The 26194-nt window shown below is 41.0% G+C and overlaps 1 protein-coding gene across 1 annotated transcript in view; it reads right to left on the minus strand.

The window, feature by feature from the left end:
• The window catches only part of myom3 (myomesin 3), a 50255-nt gene that overhangs the window by 16276 nt on the left and 7785 nt on the right, over positions 1 to 26194 (minus strand). The window contains exons 4-18 of the mRNA XM_079163846.1: positions 21520 to 21667; positions 20565 to 20722; positions 19337 to 19429; positions 18684 to 18772; positions 17325 to 17369; positions 14684 to 14824; positions 14426 to 14587; positions 12259 to 12400; positions 10573 to 10772; positions 9154 to 9207; positions 6983 to 7110; positions 3648 to 3825; positions 2687 to 2861; positions 2383 to 2504; positions 1106 to 1293 (exon numbers count right to left, since the gene is read on the minus strand). Coding sequence (XP_079019972.1) covers positions 1106 to 1293; positions 2383 to 2504; positions 2687 to 2861; positions 3648 to 3825; positions 6983 to 7110; positions 9154 to 9207; positions 10573 to 10772; positions 12259 to 12400; positions 14426 to 14587; positions 14684 to 14824; positions 17325 to 17369; positions 18684 to 18772; positions 19337 to 19429; positions 20565 to 20722; positions 21520 to 21667 — 2023 coding nt within the window. The remainder of the gene's footprint in view (positions 1 to 1105; positions 1294 to 2382; positions 2505 to 2686; positions 2862 to 3647; positions 3826 to 6982; positions 7111 to 9153; positions 9208 to 10572; positions 10773 to 12258; positions 12401 to 14425; positions 14588 to 14683; positions 14825 to 17324; positions 17370 to 18683; positions 18773 to 19336; positions 19430 to 20564; positions 20723 to 21519; positions 21668 to 26194) is intronic.

Below are 26194 nucleotides of genomic sequence, written 5' to 3' on the forward strand. Positions count from 1 at the left end.
TAGTGACACAGCCAATGTGGATGTGTGAGCTTTGACAAATATTTCCATCACTTTGAGGCCACTTCTAAATGCAGAGGCAACTTGTGTTTGTATAATTATATTAAAGTAAGCCCTTATTGGTAGTAGTGACAAGAAATGTCTTTCTTACTTTTTAACGATTGTTTCTCCTTCATCTCCTTCATTAAATGTGGAAAAATGAATTATTTGTTGTCATACACTCTCAGTGAACAGAAAAGACATTGTTGTGCATTATGGATACTGCAGGTTCCCATGTGCATTATGTAAAACATCTTTCTAGATTGCGTCATGCATATGATGTGAAAGGAAAAAAGTATACACTTAGAAACAAGAGTGTCCAGCCTCGGCGGCAGCTCTGTGAGACTGTACTTTACACGCTGTGACCTTAATGCTGAAGTCGGCATGCTTACATGCTCACAGTGACGTGCTGATGTTTAGCAGCTATAATCCTTTTCATGTTCACAATCTTTTGTTCAGCGTGTTAGGGTTGATGGGAATGTCATTAGCTTTGCAGGTATTTGGTCACAAGCCAAATTATATATTGTGCCAATCCATTTTTTTTAAATGCTCTATTTTAATTTATTTAATTTAGCAAGGATACTCCCATTGAGATTTTGAATATCTTTTACAAGGGGGTCCTGGCCAAGATGGCAGTGTAAAGGTTTCACTGCATAAAAAACACAAATAGTAGACAACAGACAGTAACAGATAACAAAATGTCTCTGGAGCTCTTGCAGCTACTAATCATTATTGCCGTCAGTAAAGAACATAGATAAGGAGGCAGTCTGTGGCCTTAAACAGAAATGTGTACCATTGTTCCATCCCACGGTTGTATAAGGAGGACAAACATCAAATAGCTGTCAAGATATTTGAAAAAAGACCAAAAATGTCAACCTGTTGGTGGCGCTACAGGAAAAGTGAGAGGATCATCAACGTCAGTAGGACCACGAATATTTGTGCAAACTTTCATGTCAATCTGTCCAACAGTTGTTGAGATTCAGTCTGGAGCAGCGAGTGGACTGACTGACTCACCGACATGCTGCAAACATCACAATACACCTTCGCACCATGCTGGAGCAATACTGACCTTAAGCTGCCTCTCCTTGGCAGGCTTGACGTTGACCTCACTCCACGTTTTCGTGCCCGCTTCCATCTGGTCCAGGTAGTATCCACGCACAGGGTCTCCCCCGTTACGGGCGGGGGCCCTCCAGCCCAACACCATCTCTGATCCAGTGCACAGCAGCAGGGCGATGGCAGAGGGAGCAGAGGGAACGGCTGGATCAAGCAGAGGGGATTAAAACAGATGGAAACATAAGTGATAGAAGAGAGAATCTCAGAAGGCTCCTACAGTATTCTTGCTAAATGGACCGAGAAATGCCAATAACTCCCCGGCCGACTACAACTCCAGTCTAGAGTTGCAAATTCATAACTAAAGGCCCATATTGAGCGTTTCTCTATGAGAAGGAAAGAAATATTCGTCTCAAACTCTATTTGATAAAAATGAATTCCTTGCAAAGAATTGGACTGAGGCCATTTATCCTCAGGTAATGGCTGAGTGGCAGAGTAGATGTGAGGATATTCTGGTGAGTGAGTGGCAAGCAGAATGAGTCATCGTTGCACTTTACTGCAGGCTGCAGAGAGCACATTATCTGAGACTGCTACACAGGAAGTACGAAGGGTCAGCAGCTCTCCAGCAGGTACGTCTCCACACAGCTACAGTACAAACCAACCACAATAAGAGCAAGCATGACGTGTCGAAGGAGCACAATCTAAGCTAACTATGATACCAGTAGCGTTGAACAGTGTTGTTCGACAACATTATAAGCTGTATAACTTGAATAAAAGATTTGAAAAAATACATGTCTTAACTAAAAAGCTATTATGAAAGGTGAATGCAAAAATCATTTTGTAACGCGTACATATTTTTCAATTTCAGGCTATGAAAGAAAACTACAAAGCTTGAGTAAGTCTGTTTGGAAAGCTCTTGTGAATATACTTTGAGATCGAGTCAATAATCTGATTGCTCAAGGCATTCAATGTGCAAAAGTAAAATAATTTGATCTCACATGCCAAGAAAAGATGTGTTTTGGTGTAAAATCTAACCTCACAATGACACAGGAAATGTCTCTAATGTGAAATAAAACATGTATCTACCTGCCGTGTTAGTGTTGGGTAGCTCTAAGAATATCAAATCTCCACAAAACCTTTAAGAAAAATACATTTAAATGCTACATTTCAATCTTACCTGCTGTCAAATAAACCTGTGCAAGTGTTGCTTGATAAGTTAAAAAGTTAGAAAAGTCTTGAGAATGTCCTGAAAGAAATTTCATGTCCACTATTTTGGGACCCCGAGGGTGCACTTACAAATGGCTGATTTGACGAGGATGGGGGGAGACTCATCTGAATAGCTGCTGTTTCCCGCTCGGCTCACCGACTTCACCATGAACACATATTCCTTTCGGTTCTTGAGGCCATGAACTGTAAATCTGAGAAGATGAGACGAGGCTCAGGCAGGATGAATCAACCACTGCACCTTTAGCTCCATGGAATTACATAGCTGTATTGAAACTGTTGTTTTGCTGTAACTATTCTTTATTTTTCTGTTTCGAACGGAAACATGACAATAAAACATTCTGAGACGATGTTTTAACTTATCTGTCCCTACTACCTGGGTTTGGCAACAGGCTTGTTGTTGACAGTCTTCCAGTCTTGTTTGCCAATTTCACTGCAGTACAAGTAGTAACCCAGGATGTCGTCCTTTTCTTTGGGCTCCTGCCACAGGAGCAGCACCGAGGTGTCCGTGTCTCTGACGGCCGTGACGGAGTGAGGTGGAGCTGGCACCGCTGATGGATATCAGAAACTTAAATCATCAAATGGAAGTTCAATAAAAGAGAACTCAATCCACTCTTCCTTTGATTTTGGAAAAATCCCACAGAACTTTAAGTCTTACATAGAGATGCACAGAAATTACAGCTTTGAGGTACTTGTACTTAAGTATTTCCATTTTATGATACTTCTATTCCTCATAGATACATATTGCTCTTTAACCACCCTATTTTATTTAACTAGTTATCAGCTACTTTTCAGATTATTATATAGAATATGATCGTCAAACACAATGTGATGCACTGTTAAAAATAAAACTTGTAGAGTATAGAGTAGTTAAAATGAGCTCCATTGAAACAGCTACAACATTACTATGATTTAGTATATAATAATGTACTAAAAGGGGCCATGCTGTATCATGAGTCAATTTACTTTCAGCAAATTTCCCAAATTTTGGCATTTTTACACTGCAGTATTGCTTCTTTCCCTTAAGTATGGGATCTGAGTACTTCTTCCAGCTTCCATTGAGTTGCAGGCTATGAAACATACATCATCACTATACAAATTACTATTATTATTATCAAACCCAAGGTATAACACATTGTGATCCTGAGTGTGCAGCTACACAAGCAGACAGATGGTCTTACAGGACGTTAACAAATCCCCCGAGAATACAGGTGAACTTTATCTGGTATGATGATCTATGTTCGCACAACTACAGTAGCTCACTACTACAAAATCCAATTGACCTTCACAGGCAGAGCAATTGATGGTTACAGTATCGTACATTGCACATTTCTCACCTTGTGGCTTTCCCAAGGAGATCGGTGCACTCGGCTCAGAGGGGTCACTGACTCCGTACTTGTTGATGGAGCGCACTCTGAAGCAGTACTCCTTGTCCTTGGACAGGTCAAACACTGAGAACCTGGGAGAGTTTACCTCCATGCCCAGACTGGCCAGCTCCCAGCTGTTCTTCCTGGACTGATCAAAAAAAAAAAAAAAGACACAAAGATAATTTCAAAGCACTATCTACATCTATCTCAAGGACATCTTCATTATTCAGTCTCCTTCAGACATGTTGGAGGAGTCAACCTTCCAGGACTGCCAAATACTCTTTAAAAAGTCACATCATTCATTCTGATTTTGCATAATCAGTAAAGTCAGGTTGCAAAAATCTAGATTCAGAGCATTAATATGGCAGCAAACTATTTGCTTTGTAAATATAAGAGCTTCTCATTGCTTTTTTGACGTAGCGGGACGGGCCACACATGCTTTTAGTGCATGTTCGTGCATGTGAGCATGCCCGGCTAGCTAACTTTAGCGCACAGCTGTGCACTGCTCTCATACAGACTGATAAAGTCGCAGCGGAAGCGTAGTGTAGCGCCCACCCTCCGGTTCCCCTTCAGATAAACACTGTTAGCTCCGTCAGCATTTTTCCTGTGGTTTGCACTGTTAGCGTTGTTAGCACCTTTTGCCGGCCCAGCCGTCGCCATGTTTGAGAGCCGTTTAGAGGCAATGGAAATGCTTGCACCTTTAACTGGCGATTATTTAATTTCGTAGTAACCTCTTATATTGCAGACAAGAGCAAATAGAAATAAAGATTAGCAGTCTGGTGTGATTGGCAGAGAAAGACATCTTCAGTTTCAGAAAGGCAAACAAATGTGCAGATGATCTTGCAAGATGTTAACAAATCCCCAGATTTGAAAAAAAAAAAGATATGCCAAGATGTAGCCAAAAAGACAGATGGACATGTAGGTAAATTGTGGACAACCACTGGCTCATATTGACATCTTTCTTAATCTTTGTCAATTAATCGTTTCAGCTAATGATGCTATATGACACTAGCCTTCTCTATTTCATAGTCTGCATTTACTTTTCTGTTATCCTCCTCAGAGTTACCACTATTTCCTTCTCTAGCTCCCATGTTTGAAGAAGAACACCTACCAAAAGGGTACACTAAAGAGATCAGGGATTATAAAGTGCTTGCTCAAGGGGCGAAGGGGATATTTGAATGTTCACCTCATTATATAAGCAGTGAAGCAGCAGAATTTAATAATTTCAGGTGCCTTTGACAGATTTGACAGTTTTATTACCACGGCAACTTACAAAAGTCCAATAAAAATCTATTTCCTGTGGCAGTTTTCTGATTATTGGAGCTATAGAAGCTGCTGGTGTATGGGTTGATATTGGAAAGCTGAAGCCCTTTATTGTTGTAATGAACAGGTCAGCCCCCACACTTTCATATACTGGAAGAAAATGTTATCTTAGCATTCTTTTGAACACTGCATTTTTAAAAATCTCACCATTTAAGCTGTTCCTTTTATAGACATGCATCATCAAGAGTAAAACAGTGCTGCATATTCAAACTACAATTCACTTTTGACCAAAACTTTAGATCCCAGATCCAGGTAGTTTTAAAACACCAGTTAGAAAGTATGAAAGCCAGGAAACCAAACAAAAAGGCAAGCAACCTCAAGGTCTGCTCACTTTTAACGAGTCCACAAATTCCCACTTAAACTGACACAGTGGAAGAAGTGTGCTTGTTTCCTCCTGGTGTCTCTTTAATTAGTGCTGCGGTCAGGAGCCTGCTGTTAATTTGGCTCACGCTCCAGCAACAGACGGCCAAAACTCAGCGAGTGAATGGAGGAACTGATGATGCAAGAAAATTGATCCTTGTGCTCAGTGGATGTATATTACTAATTACAATGGTGGTTAGAGTTTGAATATATTCATACTCTTTGTGTGTGTGTGCTTTCTTGTTTTCTATACTAATGAAGACAAACAAGCTCCATTTTCCTGCTCACGTCTTTAAAGGTCCAGTGTATCTGGCGGCAGCTATAGCGCTGAGGTTGAACTTCGTGGGGCTGACGCGAGAACATAAAAACAAGAAAGGCCCTTGAGCCAGTGTTTTGTTGTTTTGAAGAGGAACCGTGTCGGCTCATTCTAAGCTAAGGAAAACACAATGATTCTTATTTTCAGGTAATTATACTCTAAAGAAAACGGACATAATATTATTATATTACATTTCTGCCAACAGATTCCCCTAAATGCTACACACTGTACCTTTAAGGGGCTACAAGGGGCAAATTGCTAGCAAACAGTTCAGCAAATACGGAGCAATACTAGCCTTCATTTTAAGTCGTGTGTCTGGGAACCTGACAAATGTCCAATAGTCACTCTCCTTTTTCCCTGTTTTACTCTCCACCAACTCCTGAGGGAAATATACGGCTTTTTAGAGGTCAAATGCTTCATTATGTTCACTAGTGAACATCTGTTGGGCAGGTAACAGCTGTCTGCTGTTGCTGCTGGAAAAGGTGACAATGAGAATGATGAGACTGACATTAAAATGTTGACAGATTTGAGAGATACTAAAACACCTCCTAAAGCTGAGAGAAACTACAGATTTTAGTGAACAATCTGTTGGTTTGTCACTACAAGCGACCTTAGAACTTTGCAGTAATGCAGTTGTGAGCAGGGACTTAAGGTTCATCTCAGTCATTCAGCCAGTGAGACGGTGTGATGACTTGCAGTCAAAAATGACTTCAGTGGATTTAAGAAGTTTGACCTTTAATGGCTTTTTCAGACCTGAAGAGAAACTGAAGAAGCATTTTTGATGAACAATAAAACGTCTTCAATCAACACTCCAGACATTGCATTACCTCAATGACTGAGATGAACCTTTTGCAGACATATTGCTGCTTAGTTTGGCAAAGAGAGCCTTAAACTTGTATGTAAATGTTTAAAAAAACTAAAACTTTGCCCGATTAAGCAACAGGATCTGAGCTTTGGAAGAAACCTTTTTTTAATGACAAATCACCAAAGTTCTCCATTACAACACTGTTCAAAGCTAAAACATTACTCCCAAATATCAGATTTCTTTGCTTCCTTGAATGCATCAGCTTTCAAAACCTTCACTGCTCTCCCAAACTTAATTACCATAAAACAACAATATTATAATCTACTTCTGTCAGAAAAAAAGGATGACCTATTTTAAGCCAGTTTCAGCAAGTTGTCCATTAGGAGGACAGGGGTTATGTGTAGGTGAAGGGTAAGGGGACAGTCATCAACCAAGATCCCCAGTTACTGTAACACGAACATGTGTGTGTGTGTGTGTGTGTGTGTGTGTGTATAGACTCACCCGCTCCACCAAGAAGGTGAGCGGCTCCCTGCCTCTGGGTTCAGGCTCGGTCCAGCTCAGCACCACGTAGGTGTCGCTCACCTCACAGGCGTGGACATTGGTGGGAGGGAAAGGAGCTTTGACCTGACCTGCAGTGCAAAGAGAGGAAGAGGAGGAGGCGGGGGACAAAGAAAACAAGTTAGAACAAGGTCAGTGAGAAAGTGTAGTCCAAAAAGTGCTGGCTGTTTTGTTTTTTGATACTGTTTTTAATCAGAATATGAGCATCAGGAAGCAGCACACAATGGGGGAGATTTACCTTACTGCCCCAAATTCCCCCTCCATTCCTAATAGGATATCAGATAACATACATTCAAATGGGTTGAGTCAGCACTTTCAATGACTCTCCATGTGATTCAAGGACAATGGAGGCGTTCAGATTTAGTCAAAAGTCTTGCGTTTTTGTGCCCGTCTGTCTTTTTGTAAGTCTTTGTTTGTATCCCCTGAAGAGTTACAGAGCTGCAGGGTGGATCAGAGAGGAACTCCAGAGCAGAGAGAGTGCAGTGAAATGAAAGCTGAAGCTGATCTGGTAGAAGCATAGACTGTATATAAGAAGGGGTAGAAGTAGCAAGCCTGTGTGTGTGTGTGTGTGTGTGTGTGCGTGGGTGTGTGTGCAGTAATATTTTTCTGTGTAGCAGCTCTGCACTCAAGCACCTTTGAAATGAAACCACGACTATGAGGTTAAAGTGCTGATGTTTCATTTTTAGGGTGAGGTGGATGTTCACATCCAAGTTGGGTGAACAGTGTACGACTCATAGCACATTATTACTTTAGGACACTGATTCTAAACATGCAGCTAAAGCAATATATATAAAGAGATATTTAGGGCCAAAATGTAACTGGAATGTAACCTGAAATAACACAAACAAGTCTTTGAAACATGCAAGAACTAATTGTTTTGAAATAATCTTTCTTTTTGACCCGTTAAAGTTGTATGTGTAGTATTTTACATAATATTTTATCATTTAGGAATAGTTTGAAAGTTTGGGTATCCACTTTCTTGTTGAGAGTTAGATGAAAAGATCGATAGCACTCTTGTATCTGTATGTTAAGTATAAAGATGGAGCCAGGACACAATTAGCTTAGCTTTGCATGAATAAATAGGTCCAGCAAACAGCTCCCCATAAATCCACAACTTATCATTCTTACATTCCTCTACTGATTTAAAGAGATAAACAAGGTATAACGTTTTAGCTTCAGGTATAGGCTACATTTTCAGCTTTGGACGGAGTCTAGCTCACTGTTTCCTGGGATTAAATAGCGTTAACAGAAAAAGGATTCAGGAAATCAATTGATTTGTGGCACGTTTTTTAAACAAAATACTTTTTAATCTTTGGGCTTTGGGGAACGGTATCAAGTATTTGCAAGTCAAAAGGCTCAAGCTCAAGTGAAGTCATGAGTCATTGGTGTTAAAATCCAAGTCGAGTTGTGAGTCTTTTTTCATGACGTCAAGTCTAAATTCATAACATTTGTGACTCGTACCTGTCTCGAGTCCAAGTCATGTGACTCGAGCCGACACCTCTGGTATTTGGTCAATTTAAAAAAAGTATTTAAAATGTGTATTTGCTTCTCTCTCTGTCATCTGATAACTTGGATTAAAGGTGCACACAAACACACATGCATGCATGCTTTCGCTCTTTGTTTCACACACACACCCACACACACACACTTTCTGCTCCATTAAAGAACAGGATAAAGAAAGCATGAATGCACTGTCTTTGCTACATTTATTTTCTTGTTGCCTCGTCGAAAACATCTTCCTCCTCCTCTCCCTTCATCTCTGTCTTTGAGTTACACTGCCAAGGTTAGCAGTCCTCTTCACAGGCATTCACACTTCCTCGGGCCATTATGTGCATTTACCAGGACACCACCGGGGATTGTTCATTCTTTTCACTTCTGCAAATGGGGGAAACGCTCATTGCCTCAGCCATACAATCACTGCAGCTCGTTGTTAAATATAATATGAAGATGCATTAAGCCATGAGCCCGAGGAAGCCTAAAGGCGAGGAGGCGGCGGCACCCTGTGTGCCAGTAAAATATAGATGCTATTTCAAATCACAGGTGAAAATGCTCAGTGTTCATGTTCTTTTTATGAGTTAATTATACACGGTGAAATAAAGATACGGCATTCTCACCTTCGAGTTCATCTTTGGTAATGGTGACCGTCCTCCCTCTGTCTACTTTGACCACTGAGAAACAGAAAGGGAGATAGGTTGAGGGCAGAGGGAATCATGAGGGACCTCATATCAGTGTAATGAAGTTATATGAGCGCCCATGATAACACTATTAGTGCTAATGTTAGAGGAGCAGCCACCGGTGAGAGAGCCAGAGACAGACACAAAGAGATGAGAGGGAGCGACATGGAAGGATGGACAGCAGGCTGGAGGCAAGTCAACCTTCTGCCTGTCCTTCATCTGTGGTTAATGATCCACAGCGTCGGACCAGAGCCCATCTGTCCTCCCTCTAACACACACACTCACAGCCGCACACACTCAGTGATCCACACGACATCTCTCTCCATCACCCCTCCACTGTGTAAAGTATTTACCACAACCTTAAACACATTTTGCCTTTTAAGGATAAAAGTGTTACAATGCAGGACGCCGCGAAGAAGCTGTCGCAGTAACATCTGCAAGAACCTTGAAGCTTTATAAAATGAGATCCACATCTGCACACATCTGTTTTCTCTGGTGGTGCTGATAGTTTGCAGGTGTAAACACAGCAACTGAGGCAGATGAGGCGATTTAACAGCAGGATTGAGTGGTTGACACATGGCTGAAGCTCTTTGTAGTAGCAGATGCAAATGGCTGACAAATTAAAGGGAAAAACCTGAATAAATAAGGGCGCGATGGGTCGCTGAATATTTTGAGGAGTGTGAAAATGATGTGAATTGAGTGCTACGACCCTGACAGTCCCAGATCTCTCCTCTACTTATGGAAGATTTTGAAGCAACGTATTAAACAGCACATGAAAACATGAAGTAATGTGGACTGACAGGTAATAATTAGACAGTTTGGGTGATTGCAATAGGCATCGTCAGCTGAGGTGATCAGGTAACCAGAATGTTGGGATTAACAGCAGGCCATGCTGCATTTTTACTGCACCTTATGTTTATTTATCCTCTCAATTGAGCCCACGAATAAATAATTGAGTACAAGCATTACAAATATAAACTGCATCTTGTAATGTAACATAACAGGGGGAAAAGTTGTGTGACCGCTACTTATTTCACTCACTTTTAATAAGGAATCTGGTACACGGTGTGGGACATCAGCTCAGCACGCCTCTGTTTTTAATAGCTTGTCTGATTGAAAAGACTACGTGGCTACTAGATGATGAAGCATACATTTCTTGAGAGGAAATTTCATGACCAGCATAATGATTTAATAACGATTCATCCTATTAATTTATGCTTTCACACCACAAATTAACTTTGTTTGAACCAAACAGGTTATGTTGCTTTTTCCCTTTAAATTTGTCACCAATTTTGTGTTTATCTACTTGTGGTGTTGTGACATGCCACATTCAGACTGTCAGAGTGTGTAATGTGGTACCCATAGTCCTGGTGTGTTGCAGGGGGTCTGCAGTGAGGACGGGCTCGGTGGCCTTGGAGGGGCGTCCTGTTCCAGCCTGGTTAACAGCACGAACTCTGAACTGGTACAGAGTCCCTTCCTTAAGCCCAAACACCGGGTAGTGGCAGCTTTTCTGAATATCCACATTGCAGCGCACCCACTCACCCTCACTGAGGTCATATCTGAGAAAGAGAGAGAGCGAGAGAGAGAGAGAGAGAGAGAGAGAGAGAGAGCGAGAGAGAGAGATTAAGAAAGACATTAAATAAGAGGTAAACAAAGAACAAAACACAGTGTTATGTTCAGTGTGCAGGGTGTAACATTATGGAAACAATTTTAAAGCATTTTAGGCTACACAACAACACATCTAAGTCAGTAAATATCCCACCTAGACCCATAATTGTGACCAGACACCGACATGTAAGAATAATGGGCCTCCAAACACAGTGAAAACTGCCTTCTAAAGGAGAATGCGAGCTCAGATTATATAACATTGATAACAAACTGTTGCAACTTACAAAAAAAAAAACAAAGACAGAAAAGAGTGCAGTTTTCTAACCATAAGGAGGTTGCTAGGGAACTAGGTATCTTACGCTCTCCTCACCCAAAACCCCCAAAACATTCAGAAGTCTTCTACACAGAATAAAGAAGGTATGCAGGAACCCAAAAACAAATATGCAAATATACAAGCTTGACTTCCATTTAGCAAAGACACACACACACACACAAATGCACAACTAAACAGGTTTTCACTCTCACACACACACACACACACACACACACACACCCACACACATACACATCCGTACACACACACACACACACACACATACACATACGTACACACACGTACAGGACAATCCTGATTGATTGATTGGTGTTAGTGACATAATAGTGCAGCACCTGTTCTCCTGCGGGAGTCTTTGACGCTGCTGTTAACATAGTGTTGAGGGCTGATAATTACCATGTATACCATCCATCTCATGTGAACGCTGCCAAATGGATACAACACCACTGCTGGCCATCTTTATCTGCCCTAATCTAATTTCCTCCACAGCAGCATGCCGAGCAAGACGAGGTTCAGCAGGATAGACTTACTCTGTTTATTGTTGACTTGCAATACGGGAAATGGCGGTAAAAGTGATCTAAAATCAGACTTTTTTAACAAATCATGATCATTGATCATTTAGTCAAACCAGCACCTATTTTGACAATCGTTTAATCTTTTTAGCCAATTTTCAATCAAAAATGCTTAATAATCTCTAATACTAGTTTGCAGTTTTTCTTTGTCTAATGTGACAGCGAAGTAAACATCTTTGGGTTTTTATCCAACTGAATTTGATATTCTTTTTATGTCAGCTTGGGCATTCATTGGGCACAATGTTGCCTCATTTTATACACCAAATGTTTAATTGGGTAATGGAGAAAATAATCGTCGGATTACTTGATGATGAATCTCTTCATTAGTTGCTAATGATGATCATTATGATTATGAAGTCTTGTCATTCATTTTCCAGAAGTCGACGCTGGTTAATAGATGTTTTGTGTTATTGAAAGTTTGCAATCACACGACCATTTGAAAGCTTCACAACTAGCTCGACAATCAAACTTAATTGCCGGAGAAGTGAAGAAAAGAGGTGAAAAAAAATTCAGAAATCCAGGCTCACTCACCTTTCCACATAATAACCCTCCACAGGTGAGGCTCCATCAGCACTGGGTGGCTGCCAGGTGAGGAAGACGTAGTCCTTGTTGACATCAGATACCTGGACAGCCAGAGGAGAAGCGGGGCCTCCCAGCACTGCAGCTGATGCATCTGCAGCACGAGGGGGAGAGAGTCAGTTAGAGGACAAAACAACTAAGAAAGAAGATGGAGAGACTGGAGCAAAAGAAAAAAGGAATACTTTGCACGGATTAAAATCAAAGTGAGGAAATACACAAATAGGAGATGGATATGAGTCTAAAATTGTAAATCGGCAAAAAGAAACGAGTGGCAGAGAGAAAAGTGATGTGAAACATGCAAGAGAGGAAAATGCCATTTTGGTATTAAGGAGTTGTAGCTTATGGCTTCCTCGTATTATTTGAAAAGTGACGGCTAAGGCTTGAAGGAAGTAACATATTAACATATGTTACTCTACATATTCTATGTAGAGAATACATAGAATATGGCTAAGGCCATAGAGAGAAGGCAGAAAATGGAATGAGGAAATTATGCTAAGCGGATTGAAGCGACTGGATGTGTTCCAAAACCTTCTCTTGAGGCTGGGAATAGATGCCTTTTTCAACAAAAGACTCAAACCAAGATCAAGCTCATCTCTTTCCGGTTTTTAATTTGCATCCTCACCCTCCCTTTTCCTCCTTCTCTCTCATTTGTTTTTGCTCGCCTGTGCTGCCTATTTGTAATGCAAATATGATGGATGAATGAAGGAGAAAACCCAGAAGCAGGAAAGTTCGCTGATTCCCTAATTAGTACCTCCAGCTCTGGTAAAGAAGCTCCTTAATAAGAGAGAGAGAGCGAGAGAGACCTGAGCCAAGATTCTAAGGGAGCTTTGCATGAAGATTAATTTTCACATAAAAGTGTCGGCGTACATGTGTGTGTTTGGACTAGTAAGATTCGTACGTACGCGCACACCAAGTTCATGAATGATTCAGTGCACATTCTACTGTGATTGCGGCTGTTAAGGTGCAATACATACATGAGTAAGTACTGGTATTATAACGAAAGATGCCAAGCCTCTTTGCAGAGCTGCCCGGATACATTTCAAATGTTTGATGAGTCAAGTGGGGGTGTTTCTCTGGTTTATTTGCAAGCGGCAAACAATGTACGAGAGAAAATAGCAGCCTGTGAAGAAAATATAGTTTCACCGAACAAAGTTAACAAGCCCTCTGCAGCAGAACAGCTTGATTGATGGTGCAATTCCCCTGTATGAATCAGGGAGGTTTGCTGACAGGAAATGAAAGTAGACGCAAAATCTGGTGAATGCAAATAGTGTTTTGAGTGAAGGTTACAATCAAAACACCATTTATCCAGTTTGGGACAACAAATGATGACTCCACCCTCTAAAACACACACACAGGTATTTTGGTATGCAAGGGTCTCAAGGTCACTCCGAAATCATTTGTCAGGTTTCTCAAACAGCAAATAGATCACTTCAGAATGAAGCATATCATTTGAATTGGAGGTTGGCAGGCTGTCTAGAGACACCATTCAGTATCAGAGGGGTTTCTGATGTGATCTGTTGTGACAGCTATGTAAAGGCCTGCCCGGGACAGATGTAATCTTTATACAGAACATCTTTAAAGGAGTTGTTTTGCCATTTCAGGATTTCTTTGATGACACTACTCCAAAACCTAAATAAATAGAATAAATGACGAGAGTTATTGAAATTAGACAGGCATCTGTTGGTAGATCAGCTATCTACCATTGCTATTGGTGTTCTACAGTTCCTGCTTTGATTCATTTTCAAACTTGAACATTTCCTTTAATGTTGACAAAACAATCTTAGCAAGAAAAGATCCACTTCTAGCCTCCTCCAGGGCTTTCAACCATCTCATTGTCTTCATGATAGCCATGCATGGAAAACGCCAGAGAGCAGACTATTTATATTAGATTATTTTGCCAAACTATTATATCGGTTAAAGATTAAAACTTTAGCCTCAACATCCTCAACATTTCATTGTGAAACGCAACGAATACCAACATATTTTGCTATAAATAAAAGCAACTTGATGTTTGACAAACAACATAATAATAACTAATTTAAAAACAAATGACATGATAAAGCATCAAAGAAACAGGAACAGTATTTACATAAAAAACACTTTCTTGTTTGTTCCTCACCTTCGACATAAACGAAAGCACTGTGTTCCTGCATTTCATCCCAAGTCCTCAGTCGGGCAGTGTAAACACCTTCATGTTCCTTGTGTGCAGCCTTTAAAGTGATGGAGGCCTTGTCGTCCTCTGTCTTGATGTCCACATTGCTAGACGGATGCAGCTGGATGCCTAAAGAATGAACATGAAAAATAACTGACAAACCTTGAGCACGCATTTAAGTTGTCAAACATCTGACTGATACGATCCATCTTTAACAGTTCATACCATCTCTGAACCAGGTGACGTCCCGCTGGAAGGGCAGCAGATCAGAGGTGAAGGTACATTGCAGGGTGAGGCTGTCACCCTCTGTCACCCATGTCGGGAGGAAGATGTTGCCAAACTGGGCTCCTTGCTCATGCTTGAAGGCTAGGGGGGTGACACGGTAAAAAGATAAATGGAAAGACGAAAGTGTAAAAAGTAGAAAGACAAGAGGAGCAAATATGACGAATCAGTAAGAAGAAAAGTAAAAAGAAGGGTTGTGGGAGAAAAAGGAAGCAGAGGGAAGAACTTTTCATCAATATGCATTTGCTTTCTCACTGGACTTGGGCAAAGATAACATTAATATTGAAATGTAGGTCCACTCCAGATACAGACTTACTGCTGAAAGAACACCACATATATTAAAAGTGCAAAGACGTCCTTTGGACCGCTACAAAGGAAAGAACCATGACAGCTAAGGAGGAGAGGAATCAGGGAGCCGAAGATGTTCAGGAGTTGTGTGCAGGAATACAGATGCTTATTCCTGAAAATAACAAATAAAAGCACACTCCATCATCTCAACTGTTTTTACTCCGTTTTTCATTATTCTCTGCAAGCTAGCAGTAACAAACTCTATCTTCCTCAGTTTCTCTCACTAGTGGCAGAGAATGAAACCAAAGAATGAAACCAAACAAAGCAACCAAGAGGGTCTGAAGCAGGCGGCTACCTCTGCTTCTGAAAAGTGAGGCCCATGCGAAAGTGCCCTAAACTTGCATTCTCTCTAAGGATCATCAGAGTGCGAATCCTCTGGTTGGAAAAATAAGTCAGATTGTATGGAAGTCTATGAGAAAGTTCTCAATTGATTTATTACCTCAGTAAACATTGTAAACATGCGTTTATGGTCTCAGTCGCTAGTTTCTAGTCTTCTTTATTAGCATGATGTTCATTTCGTAAATGATGGTCCTATTTAAAGGAAAATAGACGATAAAGCAGGGTATGCTTTAGGGCGAGGCTACCTTGAGCCATTTACAGAATCTCTACCTACATCAATACTCCACAGTCCAAATATGGTTAATTCCGTTAAATGGTTGTAAATAAACAAGATGGCGCTGGCCAAAATGTCAAACTTGAGTCTCTAGAGTCTCTATGGTCTCAAGAGATAAGACAATGACCTACAGTATGTGAGGCATATTACTTTGAAATTAGGGCGGCAAAACAGTAAAGGCAACCAACACACACATCTAATAAGGACATATATATATATATATTCGGCTACACAGCATCAATCCTTATACATGAATGTTTTTTTTTCTAGCTTGCGAATACACCGTTGGCTCTGCAGAAGTAATATGTAGGTGTGTGCAATACATTCCCCACACACTCAGAAATTAAGTGGCAATCATTTTGAATGAAGCTTCATCAACTTGTAATGGCCGCGGGCCTTTAGTGCTACGTGAATGTGCTGAAGAATTGCACGCGGCCATTTGTATGTAACTGATACTTGATTATCTCACATTAAGCAGATCACATTTTACAACATGAATCACTCAGTAAACAAAAGCGCAACTGTGGTGAATTTATCATAATCATCGCTGCGCTGAGGGAAAGTTTTTGAATTATGGTGAAATAAAGATCCAAGCGGTGGTTTTTTTGATGAAGCTACGCACATTCCTGTGATATTCTGGACTACTAAGCAGAACTACATCATCATAAGAAACATGTCACAGACTCTCAGATGCATTCCTGAAAATAGGATTCGACGATACCTCGTGGCACACACATATCTCTCACTTCCAGATTGTATTGCTTCAGTGCTTTGACAAGTGAGAGAATGGCAGCTGAAGGAATAACGTGTCAGGAATTGTTCACTTAACAAAAATGTCACATCTTCAGCCTTTTCTGCCGTCGTCGGTTTTTGTTCCTCCAGGGGATGCCTCACCTCACTGTCCTTTGTCTCTTCGCACTCTTGGATGAAGCAGAGGGTCTATTATGGCTAAGCAAGTTTCATTTTAAAGGTATAGGGCTGGGCAATGGAGCGGAATCATATGGGGATGAAATCATATATCGAGGTATCATGATACAAAATGACTGACTTAAAAACATACTAACTTAAATCCCACAGAAAATCTGATCATCTTGCTTTTATGAACAGCTACCCTGATCAGATACTGAGCATATGTGCAGGTACAGGTTCAAAATGTCACGATCCCCCAAGCACGGTGGAGACTAATCTAGGCCAAAGAGTGCCACAAGCCAATATAAGATGCTGCACAGCTTGGAGCAAAACGGAATAAATCACATGCTGTCCCTGAAATTAAATATACTGTCGCTTTTGCTCATTTGGAAGCATGTCTTTCTATCCCCGCAGCAACTGTAGTCTTACATACGTACAGCCCATGGCCCGCACACCCACACAGGCACATAAACTCCCATGACAAACAAACAGCGTCAACGCACTGCTCCCTTTCAGTGCGTCCATATCTTTATCATGAGGTGCAGTATGCACAGCGGTGCAGTATGCACAGCGGAGCAGAGCGTTGCGTCACAGTCTTCAAAGCTAACCCAGCCCTCCCTCCCCTCGTTCACTGGTGGGGGGGGGGGGGACTTCAAAGAGTGGCGGAGAAAATGAAAGGGGACACTTTTCATTAGGCCCTGGCGTGAAACTTACCGGAGGTCTTCGAGCGCTCTGAACCAGCCAATGCTCCAAGATATGCTGAATCGCAAGGAGCGGCAGCAGAGCGGCAGAGCAGGACAGATTGGAGAGCGCCAGCGAGGGTCAGAGATGGAGACAGAAACAGAGACAGATGTTGTGAAACGAGACACGGCAGATATATCAAACCTGGCAACGCCATATTTATGCAAGTCACATCTAATATTCCCTTTAACCTATTTTTAACAACCGAAGAAAGCGGGTGAAATATAGATGACAAGAAAAAGCCTTGAAGTGCATCATTAAAGCCCTGACCATCTAAACGATCTTCAACATTTGGGAGCTTTACTGCCAGGCACCGAGCAGGTCATTTAAAAGAGAGAAAGAGAAATCACGAATGTAAATGTTTCTGCCACAATGCTGTAAGGCGTCAATGCTGACTGTAGATGTTTGCCTATCAGTCACCAGTACACGCGCTGTCCTCTTTATAATTCATAATGCATGAGTTTTGCAATGAGATCTGTTGTTCTCATCATTTTAGTCTGGTGCGGATTCTCATTCAAATATCAAATGTACATAGAAACTCTAATAATGGGGATAGAAAACGACACTGTCCACAGGGGGGGAAAAAAGAGAAAATAGCACCCAAAACTACAAATCATTCTCTTTGGGGTTATAGAAAATACTGCATATCTGACTCGGGCAAGGACAACATTGGAGGTATTAGGAAGATGGGGATATATGGTAAAAATTGGCAAAGATGGTGTCAGCACCATGGGGGCAGAAATTAATGTATATGTGCCCCTGCTAAATTAAAGCGAAAATAGTAAATGCTCATTTAATGTTATCCGGGTGTTTTTCATAAAATATATATATTAATCACAAACAGACCATTTAATCATCTATTGATGATTTTAAGAATAGGAAGATATATTTGCAATGGCCTCAAATGCAACATATTACACAGTTTGTGTAAAAAAAGGCTTTGTTTTCTGTTCACACTTGAAAATATGTCAAGCTTTTTCAACAAAGACACTAGGGGGCAGTATCATCAATATTTATAGTTTTTGAGTAGGGTGTGTGGAGTTTAAATGGACCAGTGGAGCCAAATGCAGTTACTCAGTGCTAAAGCTGACCGGTGTATGTTTTTAAAGGTGTGTGCACCACTTTTGAAAAACCTTCATATCCCTGCACTCATGCTATTTGGACTGGTTATAGGGCCTTTAATATCACTGACAGGGTCTCAGTGACCCATAACCAGTTTAGAGCCTGCGACAGAGCTCTTGTGTTTCAGTCATTGTATTGTAACCCATCTTTATATTATACATAATGGATTTCCAGCAGGGTGGAGCTGATATGAAACAGAAAACTACTCACAGTTCACCACAAGTGTTCCAAATGTCATAGCTTCACCCAGGGGACTCTTGGCTATCACTTTATACTCGCCAGCATCATCAGGAGAGCACCTGAGGATATACAATGTACCCAGAGCTCAAATAAAAATGTATCTGTCGGGTTACAAGTCTGTGCTTTCGTGACACATCTTTTAGCAGTAGTAGCAGTATTTTGATTGCTGTTCAATTAATCCCAAATACCACATGTGGTGCTTTACGATCAGAACACTAAACTTAAATGGCTCTCTTCATTCTTTGAAGATAGTTAATGGAGCAGACTCACAATTTAGCCCCGTCATTAATTTCTCAGTTTGACAGCCACATTATATCTCATAACGGCAACCTTTCCTAACCTACGTTTCTTAAGGGAGCTGCATTGAACACTGAACATAATATAGCATGCAACCAACAGCCATGGTGGAGTAATGTCTACCTGAGCAGAGTATGATGCTGTTAGCACCGTTAACTGTGAGCCGTCGACATGTTAAGAGCCTCGCAGATATTGCACCTTTTTTAATTATTAATCAATAGCAAGGTTGTGCTATCCACACATGCCCCATCTTACTCACCTCTGCCTCGTTATCTTCCTGCGTAGAGCTTTGCATCCTAAATTAGGGATTTGAGCTAGTGACCTACCTTCTGATCTCCAGTGAGTTAAGACCAAAGTTTTGTTGAAGACTGTAATTCCATGGCTGGTGAGACATCCTCAGTGGCACACCATCCTTAAACCTGAGGCAGGGAGTTAGAAATCGATGTGAGTGTGTTAAAAGTTTAGGTTTTTTGAATATCAAAGAAAGAGTGAACAATGGGCTTCACTTAGACGGTTCATGATCCTGCCCTACGATTACTTATGCACATCTTTAACTCATCAAATGTTTGTTTGGCTGAATCCATAACAACCAAAAGGGGCCCTTTGATCTCTTATTCTGTCTTCTGCTGGCCACTGTTGAGGGCAGCTTATTGAGCCCGATGGGTCCCATATGGGATGGTGTAACCCACAAGCTTCAAGTCATCTGGATCTCGGCCTAGGTTCATGAATACTGAGCACACATTCATCAGCTAGTCTCACAGCAGCTCAAGTATCAAGGTCGACAGTTTGGAACGTTGCCTGAATTAACACAGGCAATTTCATATTTATATAGAGGGCCATATTCAAGGCAGCGATCAGATATGTAGTGTTATGACTTGTTTTTATCATTTGCATGTACAGGCGTACAACCTAACCTACCTCCTTTCATCTAACACTATGCCTCTAATGATCACATGACACATTCACCAGTATTTATCTGTGTCATATCATGGATGAGCCATGAATTAATGACGCAATGCAGGACAGCAACTTAAGAACTATTTTATTTTTTACGATAAAGTCTATAAAAGGTCAGAAAATGGTGTTGTAATGTAAATCTTACAATCAAAAGGGGCATCTTCCAGGTGTTTGTTTAATTTGTCTTGCCAGTTCAAAAAGGAATTATATTTAATTTGCAGTGATATAAAATCGAGAAGTTATAAAATGACTTAAATGGTCATTAATCAAATTTGTTGTCAATTACATTTTTGCAGATTGACCGAGCGATTAATCGGCTGATTGTGTCAGCTCAAATACAATGTTAAAGTAAGAAACACGTATCAGGACTGCACATCATTATACATCTTATGTAGTGGTCCACTGAAAACTGTAACTTTGGACCGTGACACTTTTTCTCCTCTAAGCCTTTCCAACCAAGCGAGAAACTAAATTGAAATGACACCGGTTTGCAGTACGACCCAAGGAATAGACTTTAATAGAAACTGCTGGAAAAAGAATTACCGTAGGCCAAAGGAGGCCAAAAGAATGGAGTGCAGCAAAGACAGAAGTTCTTACCACGTGACCTTTGGGGGTGGACAGCCCTGGACGGTACAGGAGAGTGTGACCGTCATGCCCTCCCAGACAGTGTGAGACCTCAAGGGGATTGGAAAGTCTGGGGCCTTCTGACTCAGACGCTCCAGGTACTTCATGTGGGCAGATGCCTTCTTTTCTGCCTGCATCACAGATGGAGGAAAAGTACTGTAATGTACTGATAACTAGATTATGTATTCCTTAACTAAACTTTATTTTTTTTACTGCAAGCGTTCACCGCTCCACTAGACCTGGACTTACAAATAACAAAAAAAAAGAAACATAAACTCTAAATAGTCAGGAGAAACATCTTCCTCAACAATTAGCTACCAACCACCAAAAGACAACACTATTTGTATCTGTGATATATCAAAGTTGATTAAAACTAGGTCACTGATGCTGTTTTGTTTTTTTAACATCCACTTTGCAGCCCACCTCAAAGAAGTTGTAGACAGACTCACTTTATATGTATTTCATTCATTGCAGAATGCAAAAAGACTTCCATCACATGTTTACTAATACGGCCTAACTTGTTAAAGGTTTCAATAGTTTAAATTACCAAACAGGATAACATTTGCCCATAAAGTGCCAGTCAGCTCACACATGACAAATCAGACGCACTAATCCGACAGAACAGAAACTGATAGAATTGCAAGGACATCATGACAACGATGATTTTGCGGTTAAGTTTCCATACTGAAAGTGAATGCACCAATCCTGCAAAGTGCAAGTTATATTTCATTTTAAATCAATGGTTCTCAACTATATCACTGAGACCTAAGATTCAGCAATTTTTCTTTCCAGCAAAACATTTCGTCTGCTGCTGTGAAACCAGCTAACTATTAAACTTTGATGTTGGATGGTTAAGAACTTGATGAATAATATAAATAGTATTGTGTTGACAAAGTACAAGGCAGTCCTTGCAAAACTGGAGTTTCACCTGCTTGCGAATGGCCATTGCGTCGAAGCGTGTGCGTAACAGATGCTGGTTCCTGATCACGTCTAGCTCCACCTTCTCAGCCTCGTTCCCAAACCTGGTCCACTTGTCTCTGTGATACTCTTCAGCCAGAGTGTCGTGCAGGATTTCCCTGGTGGAGCACAGCACATATTTTTAAAAATATATTCAGGACTAATGAGCTAATAAGGGTGGTGAATACAGAAAGCAGATGCAAAAAAACACAGATTGTTGCAGACTTGTTGAAAGGTTTTCAACGCAGCAACATTCAAATGACCAATTCATACATAATACTGGTGAACAATCATAAAAAGTAGTAAATATGCTCATTTGAAGTTTAATTTTCAGCCGCACAACATATTTTCAACCAAGACTAGACGGGAAGAAATTTGCGTCATCTGAATGTTTTGAGTAGGTTGTCAAAGCAATTCAGACCTCCATCAGAGGAGGTGACAAGAGTAGAAACAGCAATTCAGACAAAGGCTTGAACGCGGTTTGAAACGACACGGATCGACCGCTGAGAGAAACAAAACAGCAATTTCACATTGATTTCTTTTGGCACGTAAACGTTTCTTTTTGTCCCAGTCCATTTGCACACAAATGCTAGTTTTATGATATTTGGCAGTTTGCCGCTTAAAAGGCTCGGGGATGAGGCCGGTGGTTTGCTGCTCCATTTAAACCTACGTGTCACTTCACATGAGCACCATTCTCGCACATGTTTAAAGTTTTTTTTTTTTTTAGAAGTTGGTCTTTTATGAGCCCTGCTGCCACTGCTGATTCACATCACTGTGAAGAGATGCGTTGCTGGTACTCTAAAAGTCTCTCACATGAGTATGTGTGCCTCTCAGTTGGGGACAGTTGAAATGGTTGTTGTGTTCGCTGCCTGTGTGGCATCCTTTACGTGCCTTTCATCAGGTTAGTTGTCAGGAGATGGCGGGTGGTTGCGATCTATTCACTCAGAAAACATTCACTTTATCTTTCTTCGTACGGGCAGCTAGGTGGCATAGTAAGTAGGGCAACTGTGGTAACTGGGGACTGTGGTTCAAGTCTTGCTTGTGATTTACGTGTTCATTATATTGGGGTCATTATGCAGCACAGTGAATCCCCACCATGGCTGTTGAACCTTCACTCTCTGAGCTCATTGTAAAGCCTGTCAAACAAACCCAGAAGGCCCTCTGGTAGTTTATAGTATATACGCATGTGAAAGGTATGTTGTAGCTGTGAATACCATATAGCTTACAAGGCATTGCATATTCTCTTGTGTACATGCAGCAGTTCATCCATATGCATGGCAGTATATACGCACTCCAACACGCACGATCATGAATTCTGCCTGCTTTTTTAAATGCAGCGTTTTAACCGGGGGGGGGGGGGGGGGGGTATCCTCAACCGTCTTTTGATTGACGGTCCCCTAGGCTTAATTATTCAAACACGTACTTCACACACATTCACAAACACACACACACACACACACACACACACACACACACACACACACACACACACACACACACACACACACACACACACACACACACACACACACATTGCCACAACAAACAGAGAGACAGAATCTTAAGTATTTACAAACCCTTCTCTGAGCACGAATGGCCCAACAAGTGCTCGCAATAATTCAATGAAATGCACAAACAGCATTAATAAATATGCAAGTAAATACGTACATGCACAGTCGCACTCCAAGGCGTTTAGAAAGATGGTTTTGACTTTTCGACGTTTAGTAAAGTGTGTGCTTGACAGTATTTCTAATCTCTGTGGGCTCAGAGATTGTAAGCCTTGAGGGAATGAACCACTGCAACACACAAAGTCAGTGGGTATGAGAGGTCTTGTGGCTTGATTATTGCTCAAAAGGGGAATTTTAATATTGCTTATTGGTGCGAACAACAGCAAACCCCTCCTGCCAAGACAAACCAGGCATGTATGAGTCAGCTGCATAATTTACATGTTACCCCATTACCACGAGGAGATGACAATGGAGAAACCATTATGTGAGTCACATGGAAATGTGCAATTGGAGCCACACTTGCCAACACACAACGATCTAGCGCATTCATTTCCACACAAATCAAAACAAATGTCATGCTCCAGCATCTTTAAACGCTCAGGCCCCTTTTAGAAATTGTGTGCCAATCCCCGAAAGCTTTCAACTTCATCCTTCCGTCCTTCCTCTCTCATCCTGGGAGGAGTCAATCATCTCCAGCATTACTAGATTTCCGGCCTCCATCCTACAATATCCATCCTTCCCATCTTAGTCTTAGCGCTTCTGAGAGGAGGGAAAAGATTGATGATGAGATGGAGGGTTGTGGTGGTGGCATGGGAGAGGGCACCTAAGGAGATGCCAAGTTGGCAGGGCCACATCGCTGCAGCTGAGGCTCATCACTGTCAGATGTGTTTTGTCTTTCAAGAGGGTGCGATAAGATTGCTCCCTCAATGACGATTTTTTCCCTCTCCCTCCTCTGTATTCTAGTACTACCCATCTTCTTCAATACTCATTGGCACCTTTGTCCATCCATCTAATTACTGTTGCCAGTCATAAGCTTCCTTACATGGCTAGATTTGCATTAGTTATTTATTTTTAGCATTAATAAAGAAGTCTTCAAACATTGGAGATGTCAAATTCTTTTTGACACAGCAAATCCAATTTAATTTCTGGACGGATTAGAGAAGCGTAAAGAGGCTGCCACTAAGCCTCCAAATGTGGAAGTGCTGTTGAGAGTACCAACAGAGACAGACTGCGTGACCCAGACATGACAAGGTGCCCCTGCAGAAGAAAAGGGGATTTAGGTAAAGCAAATCGTGTCACAAGAGGCGACCATCCCTCCGCTTCATGTTCTCAGTGACCTGAACCTCCTTATTCTGGGACCTATTTTTAGATATATGACATCCTCTTCATAGCAGCTGAGCAGTAAGCCTGTCCTCGCAACATGATCATAATACACTTGAAAAGTAAAAGATGGCTCATGCATGTCATCAACAAAATCCTCTCAGATTCTGATTCACTAACAAGTTAAGACTTTCTGTACTGGCAGGAAATTAGGTCCAGCTTCCAGCCACGTGCTAACTTCTTCTGTCTGGTACACTTTTCTGGCTACCCGTTACTTAACATATCTTTTATATATCCTGGATTATCAAGTTGTTTTTAGAGTTTGATGTTTGTGATTAGAGTTGATCGTCTTTACAATTTTCTGTAAGGGCTACAACTAATAATGATTTAATTAGCCATCAATCTGCTATTTATTGGGATTTATCTATTTATGCAATTGGTCTGTAAAATATCAGAACTACTGCCCAAATGACGTGTCTTTTATCTGACCAACTAATATTTAGTTTATTGTGATGAGCAGCAAATTCTCACGTTTGAGAAACTAGAACCAGAAAATATTTGGCATTTTTGCTCAAAGAATTAGTAGATTATCAAAATAGTTGCAGATTGATTATCTGTTCATCCATTAGGCTAATCAGCTTTTCTCCAATAGGATGTGAAGCTCCTTCTTCTTCCCCGTCAACACAAAGAAACAAAGGTTCCCACTGTATGACTTGATTGTCATGGCTTATTGACATCTGTGAGAGAGCAAAGGATTGGAGAAGTCCCCAGCTGGCCTTTTACTGACGGATTCAAGTGAAGAAATAGCCCGGATATCCAATGTTTATCAAGACCCTCTGTTGGAATACGAGCTCATGTGCAGTCAATGGTTTGCAGGGCAAAGTACCAGTGAAACTTCACCGACTCCACTTTCTCGAATAAAGTGGAGAGAGAGAGAGAGGATGTGGTGGTGACTACTGATGGAGAGGCAGGATTTTATGACAAGCACATCACCTCATTCAGGAAGGAAGTCTGCTGGAGGAACGTGGAGGCTTGCTTACAATTCTTTGGATCAGCATGAGAGGAAGAGACTCATCTACAGTTGTTGCCCATTTTGTACCCACAAAAGACTCCAATCCCTGATGAGGATTGGAAACAATGTGCCCAAGCTTAGAGATGCAGATGAAGGCTATTAGAATAGGACTGCAACGAACGATCATTTTTGTTGTACACATTGGATATATGATTTCTTTAGAAAATGTTATTGCATTATTATACATTTCTAGCAGAGATGTACAGATTATAATTTGCATTTATTAGATACAAATGGCTCTTATTATGCAAATGTATGGTTAGTAGGACAAATAGCAGGGGGTTACCAACACCATATGTCTTGAGCCGATCCTAAGGATCAGTATTGTGTATTTTAATGGATCGGTATCAGGTAAAATAAAGTTGATCAACTGCTGATCTTTTCTTTTGTTTTTGTCGACCTCAGCTAACTAAAAAACTTCTGCTGCATTGTAAATATAAGTATCGGATCAGGCCCAGTATCGCCAGATACCCTACAAAATCTTTGTTGGGACAGCCCTATGACCATCATATTAGTCTTGTTAAAGGAGCTGCGTTTAACACTCTGAACATTAATACAATATTAAACAACTATTTTGTATGTAAAGATGTAGTGGAGTAAAGGTGAACACTGTTAACTCTGTCAGCACTTTTGCCGTGTTTGTACTGTTAGCGTAATTAGCACCGTTAGCTATAAGCCACTGTCGACGTGTTGAAAACCGCTGAGAGGCAATCTAAAAATGTTCCCAATCTCGGATCTTGCACCTT

This window comes from Pholis gunnellus (assembly GCF_910591455.1).
Source record: "Pholis gunnellus genome assembly, chromosome: 8".
NCBI classification, from domain to species: domain Eukaryota; kingdom Metazoa; phylum Chordata; class Actinopteri; order Perciformes; family Pholidae; genus Pholis; species Pholis gunnellus.